The 23,989-nt window shown below is 44.2% G+C and overlaps 1 protein-coding gene across 1 annotated transcript; it reads right to left on the bottom strand.

The window, feature by feature from the left end:
- Positions 1-249: 249 nt before the first annotated feature.
- Positions 250-23,494, bottom strand: Cs (citrate synthase). The gene is made up of 11 exons (XM_048361729.1): positions 23,265-23,494; positions 12,037-12,084; positions 11,081-11,188; positions 10,316-10,381; positions 9,150-9,281; positions 8,713-8,901; positions 4,909-5,108; positions 3,910-4,039; positions 3,701-3,802; positions 2,182-2,391; positions 250-1,778 (listed from the first exon to the last, which is right to left on the bottom strand). The coding sequence occupies exons 1-11, from the start codon at positions 23,304-23,306 to the stop codon at positions 1,608-1,610; spliced, it is 1,398 nt and encodes a 465-aa protein (XP_048217686.1). The 5' UTR covers positions 23,307-23,494; the 3' UTR covers positions 250-1,607.
- Between the last annotated feature and the right edge of the window lie 495 nt (positions 23,495-23,989).

Genomic DNA, 23,989 nt, shown 5'->3' with positions numbered 1-23,989 from the left:
TGTTCCTTTCACCCAGTGGGCTAGACTGGTTCTTAGATGAGTCACAAGCTGTGATGTTAGGAAGGATGGAGGTGGAAGGTAAAGGACTTACTAACCTCAAGGAAGAAGTCTCCTTTTGGAAATCTCACAGAGAGCTTTTCCTCTGATGCACAGAATAACGTATAACCCACTAAGTTTAGGACCTGGTTACTCAGGTACTTTACCTCAAAATAAAGAGTCCTCCAGGACTTATTTAGTAGCAGGCTCAAGCATTGTTAATAAAAACATTTATTTTTTTTTATTTTATACAGAACAACCTGAAGTCTGCATCATACTTAACAGTTACCCAGGGGTTTTACAGTGTGTCCATCTCAACAGCGTGGTTCTGGGGTTTGGGTTCCACACAAACACAGGCAGGGGTTTTGGGAAAAGGGGGCACAGCAGGAGTGTGTCTCAATCCTTTCTCAAGGAAACGTAGTTGAGCATTCTGAGTCACTGAAAACGTGTGCAAATGGGGCTTCTAAAACAAACTGTTCTGTGCGCTCTTGAGGAGGGGGTGGGAGACTGATAAATAAGGGAACAATTACCGGTGTCAGGGAATAACATGGGAGGTTTACTATTTTGAATGCCCCCAGCCCTTAGACTAGATACTCAAAAGAGGACCATCTCCAGTATTGAATCACTTCTCTGTTCAAAAAGAAATGCTAGAACCCTTTGACCAACCACGAAGGGCTGGCCATCCCTGAGCTTCTGTTGTATGTGCCACAGCCTATTATTAATAGAGGACAAAAAGGCCCCAGGAAACAGATCAGTGGGTAGTGGCTTATATTCTGTAAAAGTAAAAAGCTTAGTTCACATTAAGTACTGATAAAGCCAAATGACTATAATACCACAGTTCAGACAGACCTGCTCAGAGGCCTCTGGTATGGACCAACAGGGAAAGACCTAGAGCATCCTCAGCTTGAGGCACAGTAGGTATAGAGAGTCTGGAAGGAGGTATTCAAGCATGTAGGAAACCAAATACTCCCAGACTCTAATTTCAATGGGCTAATTTTAAAAAGAGATCAAATCAACACTGGGTGCCACTCACAAGTGTGATGACTTTATGGCCACCTGATGACATTCAAAGAAATGCCCAAAACGTGTCCAGCTAACCAATATGTCTTTCTAGGAGGTGTCTGTGTGTACAAGAGAGGACCATTAGGCTTGACAAGCTGACAATCCAGCATTGATTCCTATGGAAATAGAAGGAAAAAATTCTGATCTGTTGGCCTAGCAGGCTGGGCAGAGAAGAAGCAAAAGCTCCAGGGTGACTGCAGATTCTCTGAAACCTGCGTTGATTTGAGGGAAGAGCCAGATTTTCATTCTAGAGTTGGTGGGTGGGTGGCCAACTCTAACCCATACCACATGCAATTAGTCCTTTTCATCCTACAGTTGACGGGCAACTCGTACTAGGCAGAGAAAGGGGGCTAGTTAGGGAAGAATGGGGTTCACTTTGTCTTTTAAAGTCTTAGTTTTATATTTTAACTTCAAACATATTCAGTGCCTCAGATACAATTTAATCTTGTCTTTAAAGGCCCCATGAAACAAAAGTATACTTTATTTTTAAGCTTCCTCCAGCTCTAGTTTTACCCTGACTTAGAGTCCACAAACTTCATCAGCCCATCGGTGCTCATGGATTTGGGCCTTTCTAGAGGGAAACCTAGGGCTCGGCTCCAAATGAGCTGTGCCAGCACACCCAGTGCCCGTGATACCCCAAACAGGACTGTGTAGTAATTCATCTCCGTCATGCCATAGTACTGTAAGACAGAAGAGAAAAACGCTTTGTTAAAGGTTCAGAAGCAGAGCTAAGGATGTAGGTCAGTGGTAGAGTACGTGGCTACCACACACAAAGCCCCGAGTCCAATCCCCACAGTCAGGAGAAAAGGAGGCCCAGAGGTGGCGGCATGTACAAGTCCAGTGTGAAAGGAACCTTAGAAGGCCCCATTTCCCCTTTTTCTCTAGGGACTTAGCCCAGTCAGCCTTAAATAGAAATGACACTAAGAAAAGTACAGTAATTGGGATTATGAAAAGAGAGCAGCCCCCACCCTTGCCGTAGACAACTTTATCAAAAGACTCTAGAGTCTTTGCTATATCCTAGGGACTTGATTTTGTGTATGCCAGAACAGTGGGATGGGGTAGAAATTAGAAGGAAAGACTCACCTGAAGCAGCACGCCACTGTGAGCATCAACATTGGGCCATGGATTTTTGGCCTTGCCCTGCTCTAAGAGGATATTGGGCACAATCTTGTATAGTTGGGCCACCAGCTTAAACATGGGATCATTAGGTAGGTGTTTCAGAGCAAACTCTCGCTGACAGGAATATCGTGGATCAGTCTTCCTTAGTACTGCATGACCATAGCCTGGCACAACCTGCAATGGGTAAGGAAAAACAGTTGGGACTCTCAAGTAGAATTTTTTTCTTTTGCTGGTATTCAGGGACCTGTACTTGCTGGGCTGGCACTCTACCACTTAAGCCATACTACCAGCCTGTCTTCTTACTGGTTATTTTTGGAAATGGAGTATCTTAGTCTTTTCTACCTGAGCTGGCTTTGAACTAGTATCCTCCCAATCTCAGTCTCCTCAGTAGCTAGAATTAATAGGTCTGAACCACTCATGCCAGGTTAGAATACTTCGCCCCTAAATCCTGAGGGAAGAAAAAATTCCATGTCTACTTTAGACTACACTCCTTCACTCCTCCCCCACACCCCCCTGCCACCTTTCTGGTGCCTGCCTGGGCCTGAGTGCTGTCCCTGAGCTTTTTGTTTTTCTTTTTTTGGGTCAGGTGTGGGGCTTGAATTCAGGGCCTGGCTGCTATCCCTGTGCTCAAGGCTTGTGCTCTACCACTTGAGCCACAGTGCCACTTTAGTTTTTTTTTTTGCCAGTCCTAGGGTCTTGAACTCAGGGCCTGAGCACTGTCCCTGGCCTCTTTTTGCTCAAGGCTAGCACTCTACCTCTTGAACCACAGCGCCACTTCTGGCTTTTTGTCTATATATGGTGCTGAGGTATCAAACCTGGGGCTTCATGTATACGAGGCAAGCACTCTACCACTAGGCCATATTCCCAGCCTCCCACTTCCAGTTTTTAAATGGTTAGTTGAGGTGAGAGTCTCACTGGGACTTTTTTCCCTGGGCTGGTTTTGATCCACAAGCCTCAGATCTTAGGCTCCCGAGTAGCTAGGATTACAGGCATGAGCCACTGGTGCCTGGGTGCTGTCCCGGAGCTCTTTAGCTCAAGGCTAAGGCTCTACCACTTGAGCCAAAGCACCTCTTTTCATTCTGAGCTTTTTTGCTCAAGACTAACACTGAACCATTTGAGCCACATCTCTACTTCTGGCTTTTTTAGTAGTTAATTGGAGATAAGTCTCAAGGATTTTCCTTGCCTAGGCTGGCTTTGAGCCACAATCCTCAGACCTCAGCTTCCAGAGTAGCAGGATTTATAGACCTGAGCTACTGGTGCCCAAGCTCTTTTTCTTAAACACAAGGTTATGCTATGTAGCCCATCATGGCCTAAAACCTGCTAATAGCTTAGACCTTGTGACCTGACGCTCCTACTTCAGTCTTCTGAGTGCTGGTCTTATAGGTATGTGTTGCCCTACCTGGTTTATTGTTTTTTACTCCTTAATCATTCCAATCCAATTGCAGGATTTGGGCCTAGGCTTTTGCTAAGCATCTTTGCTCACCCGTCCTGAGTTGAGTGTGTTCCAGATGTAGTCTCGTAACTTCTCATCTGACACATCTTTGCCAACTTCTTTCTGTAATTGTGTTAGCCAGACAAGTACTTCCTATGAATAAGGTTTGGGGAGAAAAGGGAGTGACAATGTATTATGCCAGGATCAGGAAAAATGCATGTAGGCAAAAGAAACACAGATCAGGAAAAAAACAAATATACCTGATTAGCCAATCCATGTAGAGGCCCTGCCAGCCCATTCATGGCTGCTGCAAAGGACAGGTAAGGGTCTGAAAGGGCACTGCCCACCAAATGGCTAGTGTGTGCACTTACGTTGCCACCCTCATGGTCACTATGTGGAAGAAGGGATAGACAAGGGAAGGTTATAAAAACACAGACCATGTTTTTATATGTCATATCCTAGCCTACTTATATGGGCTTACATCAGCCCATAGTCAGTCAATTGATACCTAAATTCCTGTAAAGACATCCTCACCTCATTATTAGCCTGTGTGCATCAATCCACAGACCTATAAAAGTTAATGCATGCCAGCTCCCTAACTCTCCCCAGCCTTTTTTCTACACCTTAGTATTTTTCTTCCAGTTTTGAGGATCAAACCCAGGGCCTTCCACATGCTAGGCAAATACTCCACCGCTGAGCTACATCACCAACCACCCCTTCAGCTTTTAATCCTAACAGCCAGAAGAGGGAGCTCCTGGAAAGCTAAAGGAACACCTAATATTAGCAGATAGAAGTATCATCTAATCTTAAAATTGTTTTGGCAATTTCCCCAGGGTTTGTTTGCTTTCTTATTGATCAAGGGCTTGAACTCATGGCCTGGGCTCTGTCCCTGAGCTCATTTTGCTCAGGGCTAGTGCTCTACCACTTGAACCACAGTGCCATACCCTGTGTTCTGGTGTTAAACGGAGATAAAAGTTTCTCACACTTCCCTGCCCCAGTTGGCTTTGAACCACTATCCTCAGATCTCAGCCTCCTGAGTCTAGGATTACAGGCATGGGCCACTGGTACCCAGCTCCCCCCCAGGTCTTTTGACCCTCTTTCCTAGGCCACTTTTTATCTCCCATTAATTATCCCTTAAGACATGTTTCTGCCTCCTTGCAGCAGATCATCTCTTCCCAGGTAAGAACAGTAAGGTGTTAAAAAATTTTTTTTGCACCAATCCAGGTACCTGGTGGCTATGGTTTCTGGACCTAGCTCACCTGTGGATGGTGAGGTACAAACGCATAAGCTCAGTAAACTGAGCATCAGTATAGCCTAACATGTTGGTGAAATTGTGGGACCAGTCCAGCTTAGAATCAATGGCCCCAATACTGCTTCCCTCCCGGTAAAGATTCCGGTAGATCTTCGCTGCAACACAGGGTAGCTTTGCGATCAGATCCATACAGTCTTCATAAATCAACTGATGATAGAAAAGGAAGATGGAGAAAAAAATGGAATTATGAGCAAAGAAGAATTAGGCAGTTGATACTTTGTCCTACATAGATTGGGTTACGTAGGCTCACAGGTAGCTACTTGGTGGATATAATATAAATACTGAGTTGTTTTGTGGGGGGAGACAATCCTGGGGCTTGAACTCAGAGCCTGAGCTTCTTTTGCTCAAGGCTAGCACTCTACCACTTGAGCCACAGGGCCACTTCTGGAATTTTCTGTTTATGTCGTACTGAAGAATCAAACCCAGGGCTTCATGCATGCTAGGGAAGCATTTCATCACTAAGCTACAATACCAGCTCTTGGGTAGGTTTCAATATATGGAATAACACCATCTACTAAATAAACCATTATGACATAGGCACCACACTAATTTCTGTGTACATGTGTGGGTGCCAATATTAGGGGTTGAACTGAAGGCCATACTCATTGTTGCTTAGCTTTTTCACTCAAGGCTGGCACTGTATCACTTGAGCCACCCCTCCACTTCCAGTTTTTTTCTGGTTAATTGGAGACAAACTCTTAGTACCTCAGTTAAATGCCAAACTCAGTTTGAATCCTCATGTGTTTAATCATGATCTTTCTCACTATACCATAATTATGCATTAAGCTAACACTGTATTGTAATTTTTTTTTAATCCCAGTATTGTGGCTTGAACTCTGGTCCCTGAGCTTTTTGCTCAAGGCTAGCATTCTACCACTTGAGCCACAGCTCCACTTCCAGCTTTTTGGTGGTTAACTGGAGATAAAAGTCTCACTGATTTTCCTGCCCAGGCTTTGAACCATGATCCTCAGATCTCAACCTCCTCAGTAGCTAGGATTAAAGGCGTGAGCAATTAGCACCCAGCTTAATAATTTACTTTGTTTCATCTTCCAAAGAAAATTCACTACATATGCCAATAGTCAAGCTGTGCTATTCAACTGTTATTGTTAAAGAAGCTTCACGTGGCCAGGTACTGTGGGCTCACACTTGTAATTCTAGCTCATCAGGAGACTTACATAATGGAGAACTCAGTTTTGAAGCCAGCCCTAGAAGACAAAGCTGAGAGACTCATCTCCAATGAACCAGCAAAAGGCCAGAAGTGGAGTGGCTCAAGTGGTAGAGTCCCAGTCTTAACTGGAAAAGCCAAGCAAGCCCTTGAGGAGTTCAAGCTTCAGGGGAGAGGGAGAGAGAGAGAGAAAAGCTGGCTCAATTCTTGCAACTCACAAGATTTTGCAATTTATCTAAAGTTATAAAAACCCAGCTAAGCAGGGCATCAGTGACTCAAGCTTGTAATTCTAGGTACTTAAAGCCATGGCTCTAGTGGTAGTTCACTTGCCATGAGTAAACAAGCTGAGAAAGATTGCAAGGCCCTTTTTTTGTTTGTTTTTTTGCCCACTCAGGACCTGGGCACTGTCCCAGAGCTTCTTTTGCACATGGCTAACACTCTACCACTTGAGGCATAGCACTTCTGGTCTTTTCTGTTTGTGTAGTACTGGGGTTTGAACTATGGGCCTGGGTGCCGCCCCTGAGCTTCTTTGGCTTAAGGCTAGCGCTCTACCATTTGAGCCACAGGGCCACTTCCACGCAAGGCCATAGTATGAGAGGAAGGGAGGGAGGGAAGAAAGGAAGAGAAGAAAGGAAGGGAAGAAAGGTAGGAAGGAAAAAAAGAAAGACAAGCGGAACAGCAAGCCAGCTGAACTGCCAGGTGCAGGTAGCTCATGCCTGTAATCTTAATTACTCAGGAGTCTGGGATCTGATGATCACAGTTCAAAGCTAGCCTGGACAGGAAAGACTGGGAGACTCTTATCTCCAATTAACCACCAGAAAACCGGAACTGGCTCTGTGGCCAAACTGGTCTACAGATTATGAGACCATATCTCAAAAAAAAAAAACAAAAAAACAAAACACACACACACACACAAAAACACAAAACAAAACAAACAAAGAAACAAAAAAAAAACAGCTGAAGCTACCATGCAATTTTACTTAAATAGCTTATAACTAATCAAGACAGAGAAAAGCTGAAACAGTATGTCTGACATTTGAGAGAAATATCAAGCTAGACAACTGGTGGTTTATGCCTACAATCCTATTTACTCAGGAGGCTGAGATCTGAGAATCATGGTGCAAAGTCCAGACAGTTAAGTTCCAGGAGACTATCTCCAAAGACTAGCAAAATGCTAGACTGAAGGTATGGCTCAAGTGGTAGAGTTGTACACAAAAAGGTGAGAGCACAAGACTCTGAGTTCAAGCCCTGGTATTATTAGCACACACACATTATATATCTAATTATACACACATATATATAATGCATATTACATCTAATACATGTGCATGTATTAGATATAGCACCAAGAGTTACTATAAATTAAGGCTGATGCTCATTTGTGTGAGAATGTCCCAGACACATATCTAAAGGTGCATAAATATATGAACATTGCGTACAAACACTCCAGGAGATCAGCATAGTCCTCAAGGCAGTTACCAACATTAAGCATGCAGCATGTTTAGATGCCTCAGACCTCACAGGCATCTATTACAAAATAGGAAAAAGCAGTTTTTCTTTTGTAGCAGTCAAAGACAAATAGCTGCAGAATAATGCCAGTGGCTCACGCCTGTAATCCTAGCTCCTCAGGAGGCTATGAGGATCTCTATTAAAAGCTAGCCAAGGCATAAAAGTTAGGTGATATATTTCCAATTAACTGACAAAAAGTTGGAAGTGGAGGTATAGTTCAAGAGGTAGACCACCAGCCTTGCGTGGAAAAGCTAAGGTCCAAACTGTTCTTAAATTTAGGGGCTCAAAGATTTTTTACCTTAGCTTCCTAAGTAATAGGGACTATGAGCATGCACCACATTGCCAGTTAAACAAAATACTCTAACAGACTTGGCAAAGGTAAGGTGTGGTGGTGATTCATATTTGTAATCCTATTACTTGGAAGAGTGAGCCAGGGCAGGCTATACAGTACAAGGTTTTCTCAAACAAAACAAAAATCACTAAAGTGTACCCATTCCCTAAAAGGAATTCTGTTCTCCCCATATGACCTATCTCCAAACAAGAAACAAACTTAATAGTTGACCTAGCTGGCATTTCTCTAGCTTGTAAGATTTCTCAAAGTTCTCCTATCTGGAGAAGTGGGAGAAGGAAATGGCCCTCTGGAGCTAGGGTGAAATCATCTTCAGGGATCCTTCAGCTGAACCCTTTCAATGTCTCCACAATCCTGAATACATCCTTCTATTGGAACAAAATTATGAAATTGTGGTTTCTTTTTATTTTTTTTTTTTTACAAATAAACAAATAACCCTGACAGGAATGATGTCTTATTTATCTTTATAATCTCAAAAGACAAAAAACAAACCTACAGTGATTCTTTTCCTCTTTAGTGTTGGGTATTGAACCCAGAACACTGAGTATCCTAACCACATACTCAACCACTGAGCCCAAGTCCAGCTTTCTAAAGTTCATCACACACGTTTCTAGAATAGCTCAAGTAGTAATCTTCCTTAAAAGGCTTTATTCTCTTTTCTTCCTTCACACTGAAGTCAGTTCTCTGAATCCCCATCACAAACCAATCACCCATTGCAAATTTCCTACCTCCCAGTACTTGGTTCGGTTGATACCCTCTGCATATGCCCGGGCAAAGTTACTTTCACTATTGAGAGCTGTTATAGCCGCACTGAACTGAGACATTGGGTGTAGATTGGTGGGAAAGTTGTCCAGCATAGTGACCACATGAGATGGCAGAGCTGCTCTCTTTGCCCATTCTTGCGAGAGCCAAGATACCTATGGAAAAGGAGACACTGGTCAAGATACTAAGAAAAAAGAGAGAAAAATAAGAGCAGTAACACCTGTAAAGAAAACCTAAGAGCATGTATGTAACCCAATCTACTTTAGTAGCAGTCCTCTGCTGATTCCTAGCCCTCACTATAGATCTCCATAAACTATTACCCACAGCTAGATCAGGATTAATTGTCCAAGATTAGAGAAAGGCAAAGAAGAGGGACAGAAGGGATAATGTCCTTCTGCTGTACCTGTTGTTCGGTTGGAATCTGTCCAGTTACCAGCAGCCAAAATAAGCCTTCAGGGAGGGGTTCTTCCCCGCCCTTAGCCTTGGGCAGTTTTTTCTGGCATTCAGGGATGCTATGGCCTCTGAAACGAATGCCCTTGATGGGAAGAAGAGTAGGAATTACATTTCATGTTTTTTAGCTGGTAAGTATACTATATGACTGATTACTTTTACTCATACTATACATTTTACCAAGTTAGAACTTTCAGATTGTTTTTTATTAATTAAATTTTGTTGACAAAGTGTTGTGCAAAAGGGGTATAATTGTGACATTGATCAAGACATTGTGACATTGATTCAAAACTGCTTTTAACCTTCAACGTTTAAATCTTCATATATTTACTTCTGCTTTTGTATTTTGACATATTGAAGAAATAATTTATCAGTTATTCTATCTATACCTTCTTTTCCATTCCAAAATATAAAAGTTGTGCTTTGTGCTATTCTAGCGTGCATTTTTGTGGGGGGTGGGGGTAGTGTGGGGAAATGGGATCAGTAATGGGGGCTTGAACTCAGAGCCTCACACTTTTCCTTGTTGTTTTTTGTTCAAAGCTGGTGCTTTACCACTTGAGCCACACCTCCATTTCTGGCCTTTTGCTAGTTAACTTAAAGTATAACTCTTGCAGATTTGTCTGCTTGGGCTGGTTTGAACCACAATCCTCAGATCTCAGCCTCCTGAGTAGCTAGGATTACAGGCATAAGCCACTGGCACCAGTCTCAAACCTACACTTTTCTTTTTTTTTTTTTGGGGGGGGGGGAAGTCCTGGGTCTTGAACTCAGGGCCCGAGCACTGTACCTGACTACCTTTGCTCAAGGCTAGCACTCTACCAACTGAACCACAGAGCCAGTTCCACCCCTTTCTGTTTATGTGGTACTGAGGAATGGAACCCAGGGCTTCATGCACGCTAGGGAAGCACTCTACACATTCCCAGCCCCTAATCTACACTTTCAATATACTGAAGAGGTAAACTTGTTCACTAATCTATACTTCTATTCTGTTCAAAAATTAAAACAGTAAGTTGTGTTGTTCTAATCTGTACTGGTCTAATTATGCATGCATGGTTTAGTGTACAAACCAGTTTATGGTTGGTAAACTAAATGATTATCAGTGATTGCCATGAGGTGTCTTACCTCATCAGGATCAAGAACTGATGTTTCATACACCAGACCCTTCATGCCTCTCATGCCACCATACATCTGAAAAAAAAAAAAAAGAGGATGTGTCCAGTAGTCAGATGATTCATAACAGAGCATGTCACAACTTCATGGAATTTAAGACAGGAAATTTTATTTTCTGATTTGTAGGACTTCACTTGGGGGAAAGGTTTCTATGGAGTTAAACTGTCAGCTGAGCTGAGTTTCTCAAACTCTTAAAGCTGGGGAAGTTATCCTAGTGGGACCATAGTTTAATTGGATGTCTGAAAGAATAGTAACTCAAAAGATACAGTCCTTGGGGCTGGGGATATGGCCTAGTGGCTAGAGTGCTTGCCTCCTATATATGAAGCCCTGGGTTCGATTCCCCAGCACCACATATATAGAAAACGGCCAGAAGTGGCGCTGTGGCTCAAGTGGCAGAGTGCTAGCCTTGAGCAAAAAGAAGCCAGGGACAGTGCTTAGGCACGGAGTCCAAGCCCCAGGACTGCCAAAAAAAAAAAAAAAAGATACAGTCCTGACCCCAAAGATTGAGGGCTGAGAACAGGACGAAAAACTACATTCATCCTTCCTATAGATGAATTACGTTATTAAAATCGTATAGAAGAATCTAATCTCTAATGAACAACGTATGTTCCATCATTTCTTTGTATGGGACAGAATGCTTGAAAGCAGTCAGTGAAGAGAATAGTGCTTTTCCTGAAACACATTACAGGACTACTTTTCCCAGCTAAGACCCCTTACCATGTCCACAGTAATTTGGCCCACCACCGTCTTGCCATGTTGCTGCCTGAAGGCCTTAATTCTGGCTTGTTCCTTAGGTATCATGTTGGCTATTACATCTTTCAAGTTCTAGAAAAAGAAGGAATACGTAAGTTTATGAGACTTCTTCCTGTAAAATATGCATATGAGACTGCTTTTTAACATTTTGCTTTATCTAAGTTTGCTCAACTACTTTGTCTAGATAGATGAAAGTAAAAGAATTAGGAACGGGTGAAATGGAAATAGGGTTCAAGTGTCAGAGCAAACATTCTGTATATAGGACAGAAAAATCTACTGGGTAAAGGAAATGGTTATACAACAATGTAAAGCTCTTATTGCCATTAACTATAAGTTAAATGATTAAAAAGTCAGGCACTGGGCTGGGAATATGGCCGAGTGCTTGCCTTGTATACATGAAACCCTGGGCTTGATTCCTCAGCACACATAGATAGAAAAAGCCAGAAGGGGCGATGTGGCTCAAGTGGTAGAGTGCTAGCCTTGAGCAAAAAGAAGCCAGGGACAGTGCTCAGGCCCTGAGTCCCAAGCCCCAGGACTGGCGCAAATAAATAAATAAACAAACAAACCGTCAGGGACCAATGGCTCATGCCTATAGTTCTAGCTACTCAGGAGGCTAAGATCTAAGGATCAGAGTTCAAAACCAGCCAGGGCAGGAAAGTCTGTGAGAATCTCCAATTAATCATGAGAAAACCGGAAGTGGTGCTGTGGCTCAAGTGGTAGTGCATTAGCCTTGAGCTGAAGAGCTCAGGGACAGTGCCCAGGCCCAAAGTTCAAGCTCTATGACTAACAGAAAAAACAAAAGGTCATAATAATAGTTACAATGACAATAAAAGATACTTCCAGGAGACTCAGGACAAGTTGAGTGGTTGCCAAATGCTATGTCCCAGGGTCAGATTTTGTGTTATTTTTCCAAATCTTACCGTAGAAGCACTAGCATGCCGGGCAGCAAGAACAAGGCAGGATGCATTCTGCAAAGAAGTAAAAACAAATCCTTATGCAACAGACATAACACCTTGTTTGGTGTTACCTCTCCAGAGACAACAGCAAGTTTAACTCTGCTTCTCTTACCCACAGCATCACTAGCATCTCCTCCTATCAACTGGGTTCCTGGGCAAGACAGGTTTTTTGTTTGTTTTTGGTGCCAGTCCTGGGGCTTGAACACAGGGTGTTGTCCCTGAACTTCTTTTGCTCAAGGCTAGTGCGCTACCACTTGAGCCACAGCACCACTTCTGGCTTTTCCAGTGTATGTGGTACTGAGGAATCAAACCCAGGGCTTCATGTATAATAGGCAAGCACTCTACCACTAAGCCACATTGCCAGACCCAATGGCCAATTTTATAGTCAAGTAAACTACAGGAAATAATTTTCTTGAAAGCATCTTAGAATAGTACTTTGTCCACAGCTGAGTTCAACAGATATTTTTTAGAAATGTGTTAGCTTGCCAGATACCAGTGGCTTACTTCTGTAATCCTAACTACTAAGGAAGCTGAGATCTGAGAATCAGAGTTTGAAGCCAGCCTGAGAGAACAAATATGAGAGACTCAATCTGTAATTAGCCAGCAAAAAGCCAGAGTGGGCTGTGGCTCAAGTAGTAGAGTGTTGGCCTAGATTGGGGAAAAAATTTGAGTGTGAGTTCAAGCTGGGGTAGTGGCACTCAATCAGCAAATTAAAAAAGCTGGGCACTGTTGGCTCACACTTGCTATCCTTGCTATTCAGGAGGCTAAGATCATAGTTTGGAGCCAGCCTGGGCAGAAAAGTCTCCCCTGAGATTCTTCTACATTTTTTGCCAGTCCTGGGGCTTGAACTCAGGGCCTGAACTGTCCCTGGCTTTTTTTGGCTCAAGGCTAGCACTCTACCACTTGAGCCACAGCGCCCCTTCTGGCTTTTTCCATCTATGTGGTGCTGAGGAATCAAATCCAGGGCTTCATGTATACAAGGCAAGCACTCTACCACTAGGCCATATTCCCAGCCCTCTTACTTCTAGTTAACCACCCCAAAACTGGATGTATTGCTGGGCGCCAGTGGCTCATGCCTGTAATCAATCTTAGCTACTCAGGAGACTGAGATCTGAGGATTGTGGTTCAAAGCCAGCCTGGGCAAGAAAGTCTGTTAGACTCCTATCTCCAATTATCCACCAGTGGTGCTCAACTCAAGTGGTAGAGTGCTAGCCTTGAGCTGAAGAGCTCAGAGACAGCGCCCAAGCCCAGAGTTCAAGCCCTATCAACAAAAAACAAACAAAACTGGAAGTAGAGCTATGGCTCAAAGTGGTAGAGCACTAGCCTTGAGTAAAAGAGCTTAGGGACAGTACCCAGGCTTTGAATTCACATGACCCACCAAAAAATAAATAAACTAAAAAGAAATGTGGGGCTGGGGATATGGCCTAGTGGCAAGAGTGCTTGCCTCATATACATAAGGCCCTGGGTTCAATTCCCCAGCGCCACATATATAGAAAACGGCCAGAAGTGGCGCTGTGGCTCAAGTGGCAGAGTGCTAGCCTTGAGCAAAAGGAAGCCAGGGACAGTGCTCAGCCCCTGAGTCCAAGGCCCAGGACTGGCAAAAAAAAAAAAAAGAAATGTGGGGCTGGGGATATGGCCTAGTAGCAAGAGTGCTTGCCTCATATACATGAGGCCCTGGGTTCAATTCCTCAGTACCACATATATACAGAAAATGGCCAGAAGTGGCACTGTGGATCAAGTGGCAGAGTGCTAGCCTTGAGCAAAAAGAAGCCAGGGACAGTGCTCAGGCCCTGAGTCCAAGCCCCAGGACTGGCCAAAAAAAAAAAAAAAAAGAAATGTGTTATCTTTTTGCCAGTACTTTGCCAGTCCAACTCTACTACTTGAGCCACAGCACCACTTCAGGCTTTTTCTGTGTAAGTGGTACTGAGGAATCAAACCCAGGCCTTCATGCATGCTAGGTAAGCACCCTACCACTAGGCCAAACTTCCATGTGTTAGTTTCTTACATCATATATCAGAACTCTAGCTTAGAACTGGATGACAGGGAAGAGTCAAGCCCCCCAAAAAAGTGAATTAATAGCTGATTCCCTTTGGCAGTAGAAAGGAAGGTAAAATCTCAGTTTCCTTGTACTTTTTAAAGGCTTCTTATTGTAAGTGGAGCTGTGGCTCAAAGTGGGTAGTGGGTAGAGTACTTGTCTTTTTTTGGGCCAGTCCTGGAGAGCCTGGGCACTGTCCCTGTTTTCTTTTTGCTCAAGGCTAGAACTCTACCACTTGAGCCACAGCGCCACCTCTGGCCTTTAGCTGGTGCTGAATTGAACCCAGGGCTTCATGTATACGAGGCAAGCACTCTTGGCAACTAGGCCATATTACCAGCCCTAGAGTACTTGTCTTGATCACAAAAGCTCAGGAATAGCACCCAGGCCCTGAAGTTCAAGCCTTATTACCTAAACAAACAAAATAGTCTTCTTTTCCATGAGGACCCACAGACCACCAAAGAAAACTGACTGACTTTGCTTAGTACAATCAGTTTATATTAACTGATGGAACAAGTAGATTATACACCTGAGTCAGCCTTGAACTTCTACCTCCCACCTTTTCCCTCGACCCCGGAGGTGTTGCAGTTTGGATTTTGGCTTCTGATTGCATACCACGTGCAGTCTCCTTACTGAGACAGCAGCTGTCAGGTGAGTCAGGCAGTCATTGCATTGGATAAGCTCCTTCATGAGAGATGGTAAGCGCTCCTTCTGAACACTAGAGTCTGGCTTGCAGGAGCTGACAGGATTCTTTCTCTACAGTGTTGGAGTGGGAGGCTTTTTCAAACCTTATATGCTGTCAGTTCTCAAAAGATCAACTCTAATGAGTTTATTATTTCTCTTATTTTCTCCCAAGGTAGCCCAGGCTGGCCTGAGACTCCCTGTCTCTGCCCTTGAAGCATAGACCACCTTGCCCAGTGAAGTTTTCTTTTAGTGACACAAGTAGACTATGGTTCTCAAATGTGCTGAGATAGAATGATACAAAAAAAAAAAAAGTCTGTATTTTAATTTTAAAGGGCCAAGATAGAAAGACTAGTCTTTGGAAATTGTGCCAAGACTTGCCTATGTACAGTATTATAGTTCTTAAGACTATTCCTGGAATAGGACATTGGACAAATCAATTATCAAGTACGAACTTCTCCCTTCTCCAAATTCTGGGATCTTATCTAGATAACTACCTACTTAACATGGTTATTTCCCTCTTACTCATCTAAGTCTGGACCACATGAAGGCTCCTTCTTCTATAAGGGAAAAGATAAAACTTTTTTTCTTTTTTAAGCTAATCCTAGGGCCTGGGCATTGTCCCTGCTTATGCTCAAGATTAGCACTTAAGCTATAGCACCCTTCCGTTTTTTTCTGAGTAGTTTTTTGGAGATAAGAGTCTCATGGACTTTCCTGCTCAGGCTAGCTTCGAACTGTTATCCCCAGATCTCAGTGCCTCCTGAGTAGCTAGGATTACAAGTGTGAGCCACCAGTGCCAGGCAATATAAACTTCCTTTGATTCTCCTTTAAAGGTGTATCAGGAGCTCCAAAATTAAAAACTTGAGAAAAGATCCTGGTACTGACAGGACTACTGTCCTCATCAACAAAAGATAAGAGCTTGCCATGCCACGACAGGCTTTGCAGATGGAACAAAAATACTTTCCAAGCTGGGTGCTGGCAATATGTATACATAACATTTTTTCCGAAGACCCAGTAGGGAAAATCTTGTGTTATAGAGGCTTCTAATGTAAAACAATGAAACAACTTCAGAAAAAAATAAAAACAAAGCAAAACTTCCCCAAGCCTCAAGTAGGACAAAGGTTCCTTTCTCTTCAGAACCAGGTCAGAGAACTAAAGCCACTTAATGTCTGTGTTTCACAATGGTGAAACTGCAATGGTTAGTCAGGTCACTTAATATGCTAGGTAGAGTTTTCTTCATATGTCCTATTTTGACTTCATATTCACAGATATTTTCTTAATAATTTCACCAAGCATTTTCCAAGTCTCTTGCTTACAATTCATTAATCATTCAGAATACAAGAAATACCACTCAAGCCTCAGAAATCAACTCAAAACTGAAAAAACAATTCTAGATTTTCATTTCAGTAGCATCCTTTCTATTCTTTAATTTTATTGAGCAACAAATTATATTAATTATATGTACACTTAGGGTACATTAGTGAATAAAATTTACAGGATCTACCACTTGAATCCTCTCAGAAATCAAATTTCCTATTTCTACTAGGGGATCTAACAAGTTTTAGCTGCCAACACATTCTTCCAAAAATTTACAAGAGACTTTTCTTAAGGCATTTTTTGGGGGAAGGAGTCTATGAAGAAAAAAGAAAACAGCCGAAACCAGGTGTAGGTGGTTTGCTCCTGTAATCCTACCTACTTAGGAGGCTGAGAATTGAGGATTGCATTTGAAGCTCTCTGAGGCAGAAAAGTCCATGAAACTCATATTTCCAATTAACCACCAAAAAGCTGGAAGGGAAGCTGTGACTCAAGTGGTAGGGTGCAAGCCTTGAGCAAAAAAGCTCTGGGACAGCACCCAGACCCTGAGTGGGTCCCAGAGTGGGATGCATGCCCCTGCATGTCCCCACCCCCCTTAATCAAGCTTAAAGCATTCTACTAATTAGAACAGGTTTGTTCTGTGTTGCTGCCATCAAAGCCAGGGCCATGCTACATACAGGCAACCATTCTCCCACTGAACTAGTTTCCAGCCTTTGTGGGGCTTGAACTCAAGGCAGCTGCTCTCCTTGCTCAAGGCTAGTGCTCTACCACTTGAGACACAGCTTCCCTTTCAGCTTTTTGGTGGTTAATTGGAAATTAGTTTCATGGACTTTTCATGGAAATATGAGTTTCCTGATGAATGGGAGATAAGAGTCTCATGGACTTTCCTGCTTGGGTTCACTTAAAACTGGGGTCCTCAGATCTCGGCCTCCTGAGTAGCTAGGATTACAGGCATGAGCCACTAGTACCTGGCTTCAGCCTTTGATCTTATTTTATTTATTATTTATTTTTGCCAGTCCTGGGGCTTTAACTCAGGGCCTGGGCGCTGTCCCTGAGCTTTTTTTGCTTAAGGCGAGCACTCTACCACTTAGGCCACAGCGCCACTTCCAGCCTTTTCAGTTTATATGGTACTGAGGAATGGAACCCAAGGCTTCATGCTAGGCAAGCACTCTACCACTAAGCCACATTCCCAGTCCAGCCTTTGATTTTTGAGATAGATTCTACACATGTAGTCTAAATTTGCCCTAACTCATGATCTTCCTGCCTCAGCTTTCCAAGTGTGCCACTATACCCAGTAGAACAATGACTTCTCAAGTCTATCTATCTAACTATATCTATTTATTTATATATTTCTGTGCAGGTCCTGAAGTTTGAATTTGGCCTGGGCACTGTCCCTGAATTTCTGTTGTCAAGGCTAGCACACTACCACTTAGTGCCATACCTCCACTGAAGTCAATTTTTTGTTGTTGTTGTTGGTACTTGGGGATTGGAACTCAAGGCCTCAGTCTTGGCAGCCTGTCATTCTACCACTTGAGCCATACCTCCAGCACTGTTTTTTGTTGGTTACTTTTGAGATAGGGTCTTGGGAACTGGTCTGCCTAGGCTGGCCTCAAACTTCAATCCTTTTGTCCTCATCCTTGAGTAGTTAAGATTACAGGCATTAAGTTAAAAAAAAAAAGGGGGGGGGGCTGGGAATGTGGCTTAGCAGTAGAGTGCTTGCCTACCAAGCATGAAGCCCTGGGTTCGATTCCTTAGCACAACATAGACAGAAAAAGCCAGACATGGTGCTATGGCTCTAAAACAAAAAGCCAGACATGGTGCTATGGCTCTAAGAGGTAGAGTGCTAGCCTTGAGCAAAAAGAAGCCAGGGACAGTGCTCAGGCTCTGAGTCTAAGCCCCCCACCCTAAAAACAAAACAAAACAAAACACAGTTGTACTAGAAACAGAACCAAGGGCTTCAAGTACACTAAGCACATACTTATCAATTGAACTACATCTGCAACCAATCTTTTCCCCTTTCTTTTGCTAGTTCTGGGGCTTGAACTCAGGGCCTAGCAATTTCATTTGGCTTGCTTGTTCAAAGCTGGTGCTTTACTACTTGAACCATATCTCCAGCTTTGCTTCTTTTAGGGGTAGTGGTATCAAGACTTGAACTCAAAGGGCTGTGTACTGTCCCTCAGCTTTTTCATTCAAGGCTGGTACTCTACCACTTAAGCCACACCTCTATTTCCAGCTTTTTGGTGGTTAACCGGAGATAAGCGTGCATGGACTTTCCTGCTTAGTCTAGCTTTGAACAGTGATATTCAGATTTCAGCCTCAGGAGGATTACAAGTAGCTAGGATTCTTTTATTAATTAATTTATTTTTTTTGCCAGTCCTGGGGCTTGAATTCAGGGAACTGAGCAGTGTCCCTGGGTTCTTTTTGCTCAAGGCTAGCACTCTACCATTTGAGCCATAGCGCCACTTCCAGCTTTTTCTATATATGCTTTTTCTGTACATGTGGTGCTGAGGAATCGAACCCAGGGCTTCATGTATACAAAGCAAGCATTCTACCACTAGGCCACATTCCCAGCCCCAAGTAGCTAGGATTCTAAGTGTGAGTCAGCAACATCTGGCTCAGCTTAGTGTTTTTGCTAGGTAATTACAGATCATGTCTCAAGGACTTTTTTTTTTTTGCCTGGGCTAGCTTCAAATCATGATCCTCCAATCTTAGCCTTCTGAGTAGCTGAAATTACAGGCATGAACCACCTGTCAATTTTCAAAATAATCACCACCAACAAAAAAAATCAAAGCCCTCCAATTTTCTATAATACATGCAACAAAGGTATAAACAACAGTCAACTGAAGCACATGAAAAATACACAAGTTTCCAGACCCTATCTCACTTCTGTTGAATCATAAGCTGAAGGGACCTGCAAAGTAAATGCCCACTGTGAGTTTACAACCTACTAAAATGGCCTCACAGGGCTAGGTATGTGGCTTAGTGGTAGAATGTTTGCCTAGCATGCATGAAGCCCTGAGTTCGATTCCTAAAGGCTGGAATTGGTGCTGGTGGCTCAAGTGGTAGAGTGCTAGCCTTGCGCAAATGAAGCTCAGGGACAGTGCCCAGGCCCAGAGTTCAAGCCAGAGGACTAGCAAAAAACAAAAATGGCCTCACATCCAAAGAATATAGAATTTAAGGCACTAGGACACTTGGAAGGAACGAAAAGTAAACAATAAAGATATATTGCTAAAGTTGCCTCACTATTGTTTTAAATCACATATCCTACTCTTTTGCAGTATTGGAGATTGAACTTGGCCTTGCATTTGCTAGACAAGCAGTAGCTTCACCTCCCTTCCTCTCCCTCCCATCAGTCCTAGGACTTGAACTTGGGAGTCTGAGTGCCAGAAGTGGAGCTGTGGCACTCTTAACACCTAAGCCACAGCTCTTCTGGCTTTTTTGATGGTTAACTGGAGATTCAGACTTTCCTGCCCAGGCTGGCTTCGATCCTCAGATCCTTAGATTTTAACCTCCTGAGTGGCTAGGATTACAGGCAGGAACCATGTAATCTATGGGTGCCATGGGTAAGCAACAATGCCAAAGCCTTTCAAAATTTATCTTTGCGGGCTGGGGATATGGCCTAATGGCAAGAGAGCTTGCCTCGTATACATGAGGCCCTGGGTTCAATTCCCCAGCACCACATATACAGAAAACGGCCAGAAGTGGCGCTGTGGCTCAAGTGGCAGAGTGCTAGCCTTGAGCAAAAGGAAGCCAGGGACAGTGCTCAGGCCCTGAGTTCAAGACCGAGGACTGGCCAAAAAAAAAAATATATATATCTTTGCTTTCAAGATAGGGTCTGGCTAACTTTGTCCAGTCTGGTCTCAAACTCAATTCTCCTGCCTCCACCTTTAGAATAGCTGGGATCACAGGGCTTGCCCCACCATGTCTGGTTCCTACTCAACTCTTACCTCATAAAGTACTGACACAGGCAGGGGAAATTATTATGTGGTTGTAGTAAGATCCACCAGGTCTAGATTCCTGTGTGCTACACATGTGGGTTTCTAGGAATCAGGAATGCCAAGATTCCCTTTTCTACCTCTTCACTGCTCCCCATTCTGTGCCCCTCACTGTGTCCTTATGACCATGTGTTCATTTACCTCCTACCAACCTAAAGGTCACTAGGCAGAATAAATGTAGTCATGCAGTAACTAGCAGCCCAAAAGCTCCCCTGCACTGCTCACCTTTAGTTTATCTAATGCTAATAAATGACCATTACATTGAGTAATAGGCCAGTATCAAAATGAATGCATGGTGATCTGAGCTCTTGTCTTTAAGAGTTCTGGGTGCTATGCCTAGCTATTTAATAGGACTAAACAGACTCAGTCTTGTTGTAACCAGTTTCAGAGTGAGGTGTGTAGGAGGTATGTAGTGCTATTAAGGAATCATGGTATTTATGGACCTTGAAAAAAAATGTAGAAAATAATCTGGAAATGTGTTTGAATTGATTTTCTGAAAGTTCCAAAAGTCTTAGTGTGGAAGAACAATTATTGGTGGTACAAAAATAACTCCCTTTACAATGGTCATGGTAGTTCATGCCTGTAATCCCTCATTCAGTAAAACAAAACAGGAGAATCAAGAGTTCTATGCCAGGGCTGGGGATATGGCCTAGTGGCAAGAGTGCTTGCCTCGTATACATGAGGCCCTGGGTTCAATTCCCCAGCACCACATATACAGAAAGCGGCCAGAAGTGGCGCTGTGGCTCAAGTGGCAGAGTGCTAGCCTTGAGCAAAAAGAAGCCAGGGACAGTGCTCAGGCCCTGAGTCCAAGCCCCAGGACTGGCAAAAAAAAAACACCAAAAAAAAAAAAAAAGAGTTCTATGCTAGTTTGAGACCCTATCTCCAAATCAATCAATCAATCAAGCAGTGAGAATCGAAACAGCAGAAAATAGTTCTTTCAGTTCAGAAGACTACTTTGCCTCTTTTTTTTTTTTTTTTTTTCCTTTTTTTCTTTTTCTTGGTCAGGGTGCTTGAATTCAGAGCCTGGGCATTGTTCCTGAACTTTTTTTTACTTAAGGCTAGCATTCTGCCACTTTGAGCCATGGCTCCACTTCCAGTTTTCTGGTGGTTAATTGGAAGTAAGAGTCTCATGGACTTTCCTGTCCAGGCTGGCTTTGAACTGTGATCCTCAGATCTCAGCCTCGGAGTAGCTAGGATTACACAAGTGAGGCAACAGCACCCAGCCTACTTTGCCTCTTTATAATGCTTATCTTTGTGTTAAAAGTAAAAAATCTATTAGCAAGCAAAACTATCAAGCTGCAGGTTCGTCTAGAAAGCTCAGTAAGCTGAGACCAGTGCTTATCTGCTGCAAGGATTTTCAGTTCCTGGTCAAACTGCTTAGTTCTCAGGAAATACCAAGTCCTTTGTTTATTGGGCTTTGCCAGTTTCAAGGGTCAAAAGCCTGATAGGTTTCTAGAATCTTCTAAGGTGAAAGTAAAAATGGTAACGATACCATTAATTGTAGTCATGTCACCCCCAAAGTACTCCAAGACCCCTAGGGGCTTATGAGATAAATCTAAAGGCTTTTTCAATTCACTGTAGGGTTAGTCTATCTGGCCAGGGTTAGTAGCTCTGGAATGAGCTAATTATAGAGTCCCCTATTCTTGCCAAAACAGTGTCTAGAATTTTGCTTCATTTCCCAAGAGGTTTTCCTTACCCTGTTCCCTGGCAGCAGGAGTAGCACCAGCCAACTAAGTCAAGTATCTCCCAAATGATCAGTCTCTACCTTGTTGCTGGGTGTGTGGAAGAACCTCAAGATAAAACCTACAGGCTTCACTTTATCTTTGCCAATCAGAGCAAACGAAAACCATTCAAGGCTTGGAATGTGGCTTAGTGGTAGAGTGCTTGCCTAGCATGCATGAAACCCTGGGTTCGCTTCTTAACATACACAGAAAAAGCTAGAAGTGGCACGGTGGCTAAAATAGAGTGCTAGCCTTAAGCAAAAGCTCAGGGACAGTGCCCAAGCCCTGAGCCCCAGAACTGGCAAAAAAGCAAAGAAAAAAAAATCATCCTAACGTTACCTTATCCTTCAGAGTATTCCAGCATCCAACTGTCTGAAGGGAAAATATAAGGGCTTTGAAGAAGTCAAGGTCACCTATGAGACTGTCCCCGCTCAGATTAGAGGGCCAGGACTTCTTCAGCACAGCCATTTCTGTTTAAAGGGCCAAGTTATCCAAAGCCAAAAGTACTGGCAATTTGGAGTTGGAAGCATCATTACCTGAAAAGATGTGTCTAGGATCTAAAAGGAAATATTATATTGGAGACACATAAGAGACAAAATTTAAGATCAACAGCAAAACCTAGGCAAGCCAGGTAGTAAGATTGGCCATGTGACCTTGGCGTTACTACCTCCTCACTTACTGGTCGGGCCAGCAGTTCGGTGGAACCACCTTTCAGGTCCTTTCTCCAATCACATGCGATAATCAAGCAGAAGGTGTCACGGAAATGCCTCACCCTACCCAAGCTCCTCCTATATAAAGTATAAGAGTCCCAAGGACAAAGAGGAGCTGGGCGTCCCACTTCTTTAGGAGAAACTTCAACGGCCTGGTGCGAGTCACTCAGGATTTCAATAATTATGCTGGAGAAGTGGAAACGGGTAGTTCAGAAACTGACAAAGCCTTCCCTACAAAGCAGGGCCAAAATTAGCCACCGTTCCAGCCCAAGCCCAGTGACAGTGTGAGCGCATCTGCTCATCCCATCCCCCGCCCCTCCCCCCAACAGTTCTTTCCCTAACTCCACGGAACGACTCATCACCGTTCTCTACCAGCCGTTCCCGGCCCGGCTCCGGCGTCCAGAGACTCGCATTCCCGCCCCCTCCCGCCGTGGACGAGTGTGCTGACTGGAGCTTCGCCTCCCACCCCACTCCACCCTCATCCCGCCCCACCCCAGACTGCAGCGGCCTGCAGTTCTCTCCACTCCCGGGAGCCAGTAGCTCAGAGCAGCGACAGCGCAGCGCAGCGCAGCACATGGGCCTGGGGAGCTGCAGGAAGGGCTGGCGGCCATCCAGGCGCAGGGCCCCTTTAAGGCGCGCAGGGGTGCGCTCGCATGTGGGAGGGAGACCCAGGCGCCGAGCGCCACCGGTCGCTACGGCCCCACCCCGGGACGCCGCGCTCCCTCCTCTCTAGGCTCACCTTGGCTCCCAACAGCCGGGCGGCCGCGGTGAGTAAAGCCATGACGGGCGAATTCCGGGCTCTGGTGGGGAGGGAAAGGAAGGGAGAGAGCTGCGGCAGGAATGGAGCCGCAGCCGCTGCACCAGACACCGCGCCAACCCGTGGACAAGGTTGAAAGGAGGCGACCGAGGGGACGGGTAGACAAACCGACGACGGCGCCCGGGCCCGGGGTCCTCAGCGAGGGCCCGCCCCCGGCCTGGAACCCGCCCCGCCCCTCTCAGGGGATTCACCTCTGGCTCGATCATTGGTCCATTACGGAAGAGGGGCGGGACCTGAGCGGTTGACAGCTGTTTCGGCCGAGACAATTGGACTGTAGGGATTAGGCTAATTAACGGTAGAATGGGCGGGGGAGAAATAGTAGGTGTCTAAGAATATGCCTGAGAACTCAGTTAACTTCCTTCTTTGGCTTTTCCTTTTTACCCTTAACTCGTTTTGGGGTTAATTCTCCAGAGAATACTAAAGACAGAGCTCCAGGACTCGTCTTTTGAAGGTCAACTCCTTAATAAACTGTCATGACAACTGATCTGGGCCTGGGCCTGTTCTTCCATGACATGCTTTCTCACCTCATTCTTTCTGGTTTTTTGGTGGTTTTTTTTGTTGTTGTTGTTTGTTTTTTGGTGCTTGCCCTGGAACTTCAATTTAGGTCCTGGACACCGTCCCTGAGCTTTTCTACTCAAGGCTAGCTA

The sequence above is a fragment of the Perognathus longimembris genome, chromosome 1 (assembly GCF_023159225.1).
Source record: "Perognathus longimembris pacificus isolate PPM17 chromosome 1, ASM2315922v1, whole genome shotgun sequence".
NCBI classification, from domain to species: Eukaryota; Metazoa; Chordata; class Mammalia; order Rodentia; family Heteromyidae; genus Perognathus; species Perognathus longimembris.
This window is presented reverse-complemented; position numbering and strand designations above follow the sequence as displayed.

What these genes read in the sequence shown, in the direction of transcription:
- Cs (XM_048361729.1), bottom strand. Translation starts at nt 23,306, where the DNA reads ATGGCTTTACTCACCGCGGCCGCCCGGCTGTTGGGAGCCAAG. An exon ending in CAGTTCTTGATCCTGATGAG is followed by an intron (nt 9,282 to 10,315) that starts GTAAGACACCTC and finishes CTTCCCATCAAG; the next exon opens with GGCATTCGTTTCAGAGGCCA. An exon ending in ACAGTGGCGTGCTGCTTCAG is followed by an intron (nt 1,779 to 2,181) that starts GTGAGTCTTTCC and finishes TCTGTCTTACAG; the next exon opens with TACTATGGCATGACGGAGAT.